Source organism: Vigna umbellata, chromosome 4 (genome assembly GCF_029865625.1).
Source record: "Vigna umbellata cultivar VRB3 chromosome 4, Vumbellata_1.0, whole genome shotgun sequence".
Lineage (NCBI taxonomy): Eukaryota > Viridiplantae > Streptophyta > Magnoliopsida > Fabales > Fabaceae > Vigna > Vigna umbellata.
The window spans coordinates 54,014,503-54,025,376 of record NC_142168.1 but is presented as its reverse complement, the minus strand read 5'-3'; the positions used below and the strand labels follow the sequence as shown (position 1 = coordinate 54,025,376).

General features: G+C 30.3%; 1 protein-coding gene across 2 annotated transcripts; it reads right to left on the bottom strand.

The window, feature by feature from the left end:
• Nucleotides 1-176: 176 nt before the first annotated feature.
• SKL1 (shikimate kinase like 1) lies at nucleotides 177-3,883 on the bottom strand. Of its 2 annotated transcripts, none has more exons than XM_047322055.2 (10): nucleotides 3,648-3,883; nucleotides 3,288-3,325; nucleotides 3,020-3,074; nucleotides 2,070-2,142; nucleotides 1,898-1,985; nucleotides 1,413-1,495; nucleotides 980-1,082; nucleotides 805-883; nucleotides 629-693; nucleotides 177-433 (listed from the first exon to the last, which is right to left on the bottom strand). In XM_047322055.2, exons 1-10 carry the CDS (start codon nucleotides 3,835-3,837, stop codon nucleotides 365-367), a joined length of 843 nt encoding a protein of 280 aa, XP_047178011.1. In that variant the 5' UTR covers nucleotides 3,838-3,883; the 3' UTR covers nucleotides 177-364. The 2 variants fall into 2 exon arrangements, with proteins under 2 accessions (XP_047178011.1, XP_047178012.1); XM_047322056.2 differs by having other exon boundaries at nucleotides 3,020-3,071.
• Nucleotides 3,884-10,874: the final 6,991 nt, after the last annotated feature.

The window sequence follows — 10,874 nt, the reverse complement described above, 5'->3', positions numbered from 1 at the left end:
ATAGTGATATTAATTGAAATACAATCTTTTATAATTGGTTTTTGAATTATTAATTTCTACTAACCTTTTTTGTAATATTATTTTTATTGGATTCAATTTCAAGCTGTAGTGAATTGGAAATTCAACGGATCATTGATAAGAAAAAATGACAGCAGGCATAAAAGCTGCCTTCCAGCTACAGAAAGGAGTATTTTTTTCATTTTCAAATAACACTCTACAGTGCCATCTTAAAACAGCAACAAAAGGAAGATACATATTTCAAGGAAGAAAACTGGAATAAAAACTTAAATTTGAGATGCTAAACCAGGAGTTGCAGATTCAAAAATGTTTCATATTGTCCCGTTTGATTACAGGTAAAGGAAGGTTAAAATGGTCTTGCAGCCTCTTCAATCATCTTCTTTACTCTGGTCAACTTCTCAATTTCCCTGAGAGCCTGGAATTAGTTAAGAACAATAGCCAATAAGAACAATGCTACACAATCAGAAAAAAAAAAAAAAGTTGTCAAATTTGTTGCCAAGATTCAGTAATAACAGTTGGACAAGTCAAAATGGTTAGGCTCATTTAGTAGTTCCCAAAAGGAAACAGTTAGGCATGGCATGGTTTTAATTGTTTGCATAAAAAATATAACCTCCAAAGTCAAGTCTTCTATTGTAACCTCATCTAAGTTGTCACGACCCAACCGGGATGCTACTTCTGTGAAAAGGAAAGAAGATGTTAGGACTTCAGACAAGCAATGCAAACCACCCCCACCTCCCCTTTCTACACAAAAAACTGTAAGCAAAACAGCGAGGGAAGGTTGTGTACTTTGAACTGAAACAATAGCATCAGCTGTAGCATATCCAGCTCTGTATTTATCATATAGAGCACCTTGTTCATCCCTTACCTAACATTATTTCAGAGGCATTGAGAATCAGGGATTTAGAGAGGAAAAAAAATTTGTAAACTAGTGTAACAACACTTTTCACAGCAGGGAATAAACCTCTGGGTATGATCCTGGAACAAACTGGTCTTCTGTTAAATCCCTAGCCACAAGATCTAGAGGCACATCTATCCACAGCGAAATTCCATGTCTCAAAAGTGCCCTATTTTCAATTCAAGAGCATTTCAAGATAATAATAATTGTAATAATGATGATGATGATAACTAAAGAAGTAAACATGGAGTTTGGCAGATTACTATTTATCCTTTGGTTGGTTTTTTCATGCATTCATGCAATCAATAATAAAAATTGTTGGATGGAGATCAAGTGGATCAAATCTCAAATGCAAGATATCAGTATGATTTACCAAGGTAAGATGAGTTGTTTGATCTTCACCCAACAATTCTTATTCGCTCATTGCATGTGTGTGAAGAAATGGACTACAGTGACTATGGGTTGTGAGCACAAATAGGTAGCAGTTATAAATCCATACAGATTAGTTGGACTTGTGACAGCTCCATTGCCTGCACAAACCACTAGTCGGCCCATGGAAGATAATTGCTTCAGTACTTCAGTCTGCATTTGACATGTAAAACGTAAGCATTTGATATTCCAACTCAACAGTTAAGTGATGGAAATGACCATCTGTATCCAGAAAACTCAGCTAAAAACGACAGATGTCAACCTTGTTGGTATACTAAGGTCAGACATACAATCGAAGTTTAACATGTCTGTTCGTTCTTACAAATGTATCATATTTTGTTGATTTTGATCTTCATAAATCGTATTATTTTATAGTTCTTCTTATGGTAAGTCACATCTCAAATCATTCAAAATAATCGCTCATACTGCATTCTTTGTCATCCTTAAAAGATACAGACCATTTTGAATCTATGATACCCAAAAACCAATGAATTTTGTTTTAGGATTAAAATCAAAATTCACCATATATAGAGTGTAAAAACTGCAAACAATCACCTCAGACTCATAGAAGCCTTTCGTGTCACTCTCTCTAAAGGATTTCGCAGCCAGAGCACCACCTACAGCTTCTTCGACCAAACTATCACTGGACAGAATACATAATCATCAACTATAGCTAATAACTGGAACCTCCCTTTTTATAATCCGAGAATAACAAACAAATACGTACCTGTCAAAATAATAATACCGTAATGCATCAGCCAGCAGCTTTCCCAAACCGGCTTTGAGAGAACTTTGCAATCCTTTGCCAAAAATATAGAATTGTGAAGTTAAGTTAGACATAAAACTACTTACTAAATGTCGTGGTAAATTTTATAAAAGAGGAAATAAATTCTAAAAAATATCAGATAAAGAAATTCTTAAATCTTTCAATCCCGAGCTCTTCATCCTCTATCTTACTTTATTTATTTTAAATGAATTAAATATGTTTTTAGTCCCTAAATTTTAACACAAAATTAAAATTAGTCTCTGTTTCAAACTATAATATATTTTAGTCTTTAAACTTTAAAAATGAATATATATAGTCTTTTTAACCCAATTGCATTAATTTTTTTTGACATGTCAAACATATTTTAAGATGATGTTTTAGCTGTTTGCACCGTTTTGACATGTTCCAACTCAAATGTAATCCTGAAGCACCTTTTAATAAGCCCACAAAAATTAACTTTATTAAATTAAAAGGACTACTTCCATTTATTTTTAAAGTTGTGGGATAAAAATGTATCAAAGTCTAAGAGAAATACAAATTCCAATTTCACATGTAAGTTCAAAGACTAAAAACATACTGAATTCATTTTAAATTAAAAGACGAGTTACTCTAAAGAAAAAACTTAGATACAATCTTTTAGGTATTACTTCAATTGTTCTTCAATCATAATTACCAATACATAACTCCAATTCTGTATGGAGAACAATACAAACACTGAAGTCACTGTATCTGTATCCAAGTTTTCTCCTTGAAGTTATATCTTGCTAGGATAGTCATTCCAAAAAGGTGTATATCAGCAAACTTCAGAAGGATTTCCTACTATACATCTACTCTCTTTTTAGAAGTAAGATTACATAACTTGAAATAACCTAAAAAAAATAACTTATTAAAAAGGTGGCTGGTATTCTTACCAACCAGAAATATGGAGGTCCCTTTGAGGTCAGAAGACACCTCTGCTGCCTTCTTCTGAACCAAAACTAAAGAAACAGTTAAAACAATCTTCTATTCTATCTATGCAGATCACTAGAGTATGTTTGGATACAAAACCAGAAAGATCTTTTGAAGTTTGTACCCAAAAGAAACAACTCGATATTTTCAGTACAAAAACTCTCAAAAGCACTTTCAGTTGGAATCCAAACAACCCCATAGTCTTCATACCACAATCTCGATCAGTCTCACCTTCACCACAAGAGACGAGTCCGTGGCACCAACAGAAGCTGCATAACAAGAATGACAACATAACATCAACAACTTTGCTTCTTCTTTTTTTTTTTACACAACATTGGTTAATTGAGAACCAATTTAGATTCATGTCAAAATAAACACTCCCAAAAAAAAAATCTATGAACTAAACTATAGATAAACTGATTTATACAAAATTCTCTCCACTAATTTGTTTAAAAATCACAGTTTTAAGTTAGTTTAGATAAAAACTTCTCTTTTACAAAAACTTTATCCAAACACAACCCAACCCTTTACATAACTGCACCAATTGATTCAGAAACAGCGGGGAAAATACAATACAATTGTGATGCTTACACGGAACGGTGCCGTCTGATACTGAGCAATTGAGCCTGCGCAATCGAACGAGGTTCGAGTTTGGGTTCGAATTCTGGTTCGGATTGGGGAACTTGAGGAAGAAAATTGAGTGCTGAAATTGAAGAAAATCGAAAGAGCGATTGGGAAGTGCGAAACGAGCATTCATGTGGCTCACGCTTAACTTCTCCATTTCAATTTCTGTTATCTTCTTCGCTTTTTCACACTCTTTCACACTCTTTCAACTATAAACTATAAACTATTTAATTTTGTTTGGTATTGAAAATAAAAAGAAAAAGTTCTAACTAGAAATAATAAAATTTGTACATGCTTTAATTTATATCGATTGAATTTGGTTTCTATACACTGTTTTATATTTTCTATAAATGGTCCATTATTACAAATTTATAATAAATATGATTTTTAATACAATTATTGAAAAGTTAGCAAATCTTTAAGCATAAGATTATAAAATTGAATAGTAAAGTAGTCTCTTACTCCCATAATTTCTTTCTTTAAGAAAATGCTACATTTCTTTGATTTATTGTTGAGGGAAACTAATCAAATGTAAGATACTTTATTATTTTTGTGAAGACTTCTATGTTTTTCCTTCCTGTAATTCAACCAAGAAAGAAAAAACAAATCATACATTAACTATTTAATCATAAATTTTGTTGTTGTGGAAATTGTATCTTATCAAAAAGTTAGAACTTGAATGAAGTGATCTGTATTATATTTCTAAAAAATAAATTAAAGTGATTTTCGAATCTAGTAAAAGAATAACCATTCAAGTTTCATCCAACACAATTTCTTTTCCAAATTTAAATTTAAAGATATATATCGCCAAACTAGACATTAATGTCTTAATGATGTTACAGGAAATGTAGCTCTCTAAATTGTAAATTAGAAATACATAAAAGAAGAAAAAGGATCAAAATTAAAGAAATCTAAATGAAAAATAAAAGTGATATAAGGTAAATATGATAATATAACATAAGGAGAGTGAGAAATTAGTGAAATATAATTAATAAAATATCACTTTAATAATATTTTACTCTAGTCCCTGTGTAAAGAAAAATAAAAGAAAATTATGAAACCATAAAATTATTTGAAATAGAGTTATTAAATTACATACAATATAATATTATACATATATTGTTTAGTTGTATGTTAACTTATTTTTTTATTTAAATAGATTCATCTTTATTATTAGTTTTTATTTCATTAATTTGCACGTAGTTTATAATTTATTATGAGGCTTATGATCATTGAATTTAACATAAATGTGGGAAGTGTTAATATTAGTATTCTTCATCTTGTGAAGTAAATCACTTGTAAGAATTCTTGTTATATCTTTTGTTAAGAGTGCTTTAATTACCATTTATCATATGTGTTTGTAGTCAAGAATGACAACTAAATAATACTTGAATATTGAAAAAAAAAATAGTTAAGAGTGATTTTTGTGTATCCATGTTTGTAATCAAGTTTTAGTTAGTAAAACCTTTTAAAAGGTTTTTTAAGGGAAAATTCATCGTAATATATTGTAAGTGAACTAATATAATTTTTTGTTTTTGTTTATTTATTTTTAACATAATTTGTTGTTGGGAAGAAAAGAGTTTTGAACTCTATTCAACTCCTGTATAAAGTCAACTTGCTACTTTGATGATTTCTTCCACAATTTTGTTTCTTGAATTAAAAACTATAGTCCTTAAAAGTTTTTTAGTAATCAAAACTCTTTCATCACTTTTAGAGTTAAATGTTTCAAGATTATAATTGATGTTCAAAATGAAGCCTTAACATCAAAATTATGAAAATTAGATATATAGGTCCTTTATCTCTTTACAACTCATAAGGAATCTTCTTAAAATAAGTATTCTTTACATATCATAAGGAATCTTCTTAAAAATAAGTATAATGTAAATTGTTTTTTTGTAAATAATAAATTGTATTCATTGTCTCTAGAAGAATTTTTACGACTTGAATTATAATTCTAGCTTTGATCATTTCCTATAATGACTTAATTTTCACTTTCATTACACATATTTATTGTAACCTATTGAAAATTAGAATGAATATTATTTTCATCACAAACCTGTTGAAAACTCTTTCAGGTGTGAGGTCGAAAATCACAATCAAAACACTCATTCACACTTTTTCTCCAAGTCTAACATCACTTTCGGTCTTCGTTGTGAAGTTCTCCAATGTCCTTAGTATTCCAACTCCACCATGTGGGATAAGAGTACTTGCCAAAGACACTCTGACGCTAAAGTCAGTTATATGGTTGATTAGTAAAGTCTTAAATTCACAATAAATGTAATCATTTATCTCCTTACTTTACCTCTATATTTATAGGTTTCGAAATGAGTTTTTAATTAGGGTTGACCTAATCACGACCCAAAATTTGATAAGTGTACTTATAAATTAGTTCAATTTATGATGTGATCACCTAATAGGTGTTTGACCGATCAGTCACCAGCGACTATTTCGTCCGTAGAAAGTAAGCAAAAGTGGAAACGTTGACCCTCAGTCACCTAGTACTCATCTGGGAATATTGATTGTTCGACCAATTTTTTATTGTTTCCTATTATTTGCCTTCAAGCCCAATCGTATAGGAAAATCATTGCTTATTTCTTTTAAGCAACACATAGTGAAATGTGGACAATTGTAGTTAGTGGTTATTAAAATGTGGTCACTTTAGACAACAATTATTAAAACATGGACACTTTAGGCTACACTTTTAAAATTATGGGTATTTTAGGCCACATTTATTTTTAGTTGTATCAATATTTTTCATTCATTGTTTACTTTAAATTCCCTAAAAGTATCTAAGTTAAAAACTTATATTACCTTTTTATTTTAGTCAGTGATGGCTTGGCTTGTAGAGGTGAAGGCTTTGTAGTTGGTGTCCACAAGTGTGAAACATTGATTGTCCATCATGTGGAGTGCTTGTTCATGATTGTGTGTTGGTGGTTGGGTGCATGGTTGGAGGGTGGTTGGAGTTCACTTATATTGCTTGAACGCAAGTGTAGATTTGAAACCTTTGGTGTGGGTGGATGGTTGGAGAGGTATGTCACTTGGTAAGGCATAGGTATGACTTCTTCTTCGGGGTTTCATATTCCTTGGATTTTTTTACAGGATCAAGACCAAAAAAAAATACTTTTCTCTAAATCTTCTTTAAATGTATGGGCATAAAAGCGTACATTTTCCCAAGTCCTTAATCATGCATGTGATGTTCCTTTGTCCTAATTACCTCATCCTTATATAAAGGGAGATAGGGGCGTTATGCAAATTTTTGAAGAAGTTTATCTTGCTAGTCTAGAGGAGTGCAAAAATCATTTGCATGGTATTTTTAAAAAAATGGATAAATTGCTTACACATTTAGACCTTTGTAAAAAACTTGATGTGGCTTGGAAACATTTGGATCAATGGAAATTTTTCTTCGCAAAGGGGTATATGAATTTTCTTTTTCTTCTTTAGAAGACTTGCAAATGGTTTTGGTTATCGGAACTTGGAATTTATCTCTTGACATTCTTTTTGCTTTTTCTTGGACAAAAGATTTTGTCCCGACTTCCATGAAACTCACGAAAACTTAATGTTGGATTCATATTCGTAGCCTTCTTTTAAAGTATTGGTAGCCGAGAGTGATTTTCTCAATAGCATGTGGAATTTCCACTAACACAAAAAGGTTTTGGGAAGAACTTAAATGATAGGTTGATTATCACTTGACTTGTCTTATTCATTGTAATTTCCAAGCAATGAGGAATGCAAGGAATTACATACATCGGAATATGATTATCTAAATTTTGAATGATTAGAATGATTATTTTAGTGTTGTTAAATCTAAAATATTGTTGATGGATCTTTTATCTTTTTAAACAAAGTTTTTTTTTCATGATAAATCAACATGAAAAGTAGGGTAACCTACGTTTTAGTGAAGAAACAAAGTGTTTCTTGGAACCAATACTTATAAGAACTTTGACAAAGGCAAAGACAATAACAACTAGAGATTTTGTTTGTGATAATATTTCTTCTTATTATAGAAAGAATGGATACATGTTGATGTGTACATGTACTATAAAAAATACATGTATCTTCTCAACTTTGGTTTCAAGAATAATTCTACAATACACAGTATTATCCAAGAAGGGACTAAAATGAGGATCATTCAAGAAAAGATTATTCAAGCTATTATTAACAAGTTTTCAATGAAGAACAAAAAAACTTGTTTGTATTAACACAACAATCAAATTTGTAGGTTTTTTCAAGCCACACTCTCAATCTAGTTACCACCAACCTACTTATAAAATCCCTCCATCCTTATATAAAATTTGCATTTTATCTTGTCCTTTGAAATGGTATTCAAATACCTAGATATTAGATTCACATGCCACCATGATGTGTCATATATCGTGTTTCCATACATTATTTGACACCTTTCAATAACTAAGGTGTAACTTTACCTAATAGACGTAAACAATTGGCCAAGTTTATTTGGTAGAGTTCTCTCCTACCCTTACTTTGACAAATCTATTATTTTTTTCTATAATTCAATTTTAACATTGTCTTTTGTGTTTATATATATATATATATATATATATATATATATATATATATATATCATTACAATTCTAACTGTCTTACAAATTTTTCATTTAAAAATTGTTAATTGGAGATGAAATCTTTGAGAATGATTGGTTTGGATAAACAAGTGAAAAAGATTATACTTGTTGAGGGCCTATACTTAAGAAAAAATGACAAAATTTTGGTCAAATGACAAAAAGTATTACAAATTCAAATTTGGGAAACTTCAAGTTGATACCTATTTCATGAGATATTACAAACTATAATTAAAAAAGAAATCTTATATCAATCATTTTATTTACCATATTTAATAATTAAGAATAAATCTTCTAAAATTTGAGAATTATTTTAAGTTTACTTCCTTGGATGATTATAATATTTTTTGCAGATAATTTTGATGAAATCCAAGTCTAAAGAAAACACCCATTTACAAAGTGTCAGAACCCTTAATTTCTACAGAGAAAGTGGAAGCCAGGTGGAGGGGTGAGAATTTAGAAATTCAAAAAGTGGAAGACAAGTGTGAGGCTATTAGAGTTAGACTTTGTAAGTGTAATAGGTTTAAAAATACGTTTGGTTATAATCAGATAATAGTTTCGGTACATAATCCAGTCATACTGTTTTAACATTCGGTTTCCTTAAAAGTATTAGGTTTGATGAATAGTATTTATGAGTAATCTTAAGTGTTCGGATTAAACTGTAAGGGTTTGTTTTAGGTAATACCGTTTGGTCTTGTTTTGTGGATGTTAAAATAACATTCGGTTCTAATATGTGAATAGTAATATATCGTTCGGCCTTACACCAAGGGTTCAGTAAATTATAAGGGTTCGGTCTAAGCTCTATTGTTCGGTTTTGTAATAGTTAGTGAGTTTCCGTTCGGTCGTATTCAGGGATTTGTGTAGCTATCGTTCGGTCTTCTGCTACGAATGAATATTTGATATTTAAATGATATTTTCAAAGTGTGACTCTGATTATTTGAGATAATTGTATGGATTTAAAGTGTATGGGAAATCTTATTGATATTCAAATAAGGTAGATGTTTCATGTAATGTGGAAGAGAATTCCAAGGAGGAATGTCTTAGTGTAATGTGTATTGAAGTGGTAAAGTATGAATATGGATAGTGAAATCCACGGAGTTCATCCTGATATTCTGATGATTACCAATTCTCAAGTAGAGATGGGTAATGCATTGTGTGAGAATGGCAAGAGGTCCTAGCCCATAGGTTCTTGGGTGAGTTATAACAGACTAACCTCGGGTGGCAGTTGATGGATTTCCAGTTACTACACCACCCGAGTGCATGAACAGCCTCAAGCTACATATTCATACAATCTGGATGATCAAGTTAGGTGTTCGGTTTATGCATGTAATATAGTGTTCAATCTGTATATGTCTATTTGTATTGGTTTTGGTATGCTATAGTGTTCGGCCTTATATTGTTTGTACTTGTACTAACTGTATATATGTATGCCCAATTAAATTATCATAGCTTACCCTTATTGTCTGTTTCCTCCATGTTTTCGTTCGGTTTTCTCTTGCAATGATCATCCTTTTTGCATGTGAGCAGAGGGAGAAGATTGTACGTTGGAGCAGAAACTTGATGGCGAAAATCCTGCTGAATAGATCATGATCGATCGGTCATGTGAGTAGTATTAATTTTGGGTGAACCATTCGGTCACCACTTTAATCATGTAAATAGCCGATTGATTATGTGTTTAGTTTTGTAGTAGTATAGGAAGTGTTTGTAAAGTTTTAAATTTTATGGTTATTCTGTAATAACTGTAATTTTGACTTTATTAATGCAACACCTGTTCTATCATATTATTAAATGATGACACTTGTATATAGTTTTGTGCTATATTTTTGGGATGTTACACAAAGCCTTGTTCATATATATTGAACAATATTCGAAAAGAGAATTAAAATAATAAAATCCAATAATGACATAGATTTAAGTAATTTTTTGTTTGGAGTTCATATTCTCAATTTATATTTTATTGGTGTTCATATGTGTGTTTAACTTATACTGATTTCGATATATTAGAAAAATTAATATATTTTAAAATATAAAAATTAATATCCATAAATGTAAATCTAGATTTGTTAGAGAGAATGACAATGTGTGTTCTTATCTTAAAAACTCAGAAATTGGATATTTGAGCAAACACTCACAAGTAGCGTCAAATTTGGAAAGATCCATGTGTGTTTGCTTGCAAAACTTTGATTTGGAATGGTTAATACCAATTGCTATCTCAAATAAATTACTAACTAAACGTATAATATAACTGCCCATTATTTTACTACTATATATATAATTGTCAACTTTAATGGTTAACAAATACATTAATTAATTAAACAAGTTAGACACAAATAATTAATATATTAATTATGACGTTAAATTGTTTATCTATTAATTTATTTCGATTTAAAAAAAATTGATTACAATAATTTGAGATGAAACTTGGAACACTATCCAACCATGTGAAATAAAAAGAAAAAACACTATTTAATGTTAGACACCATAAGTAAATTCAGTGGTAACGCCCGCACAGAAAAACGAGCTAGTCCACAAAAAGGAAGGTTCTTAATGAATATACATATTTAAAATTATTAATGAAACGCCTTCAATTTTATTGAAATTAAAATTTTCAGAA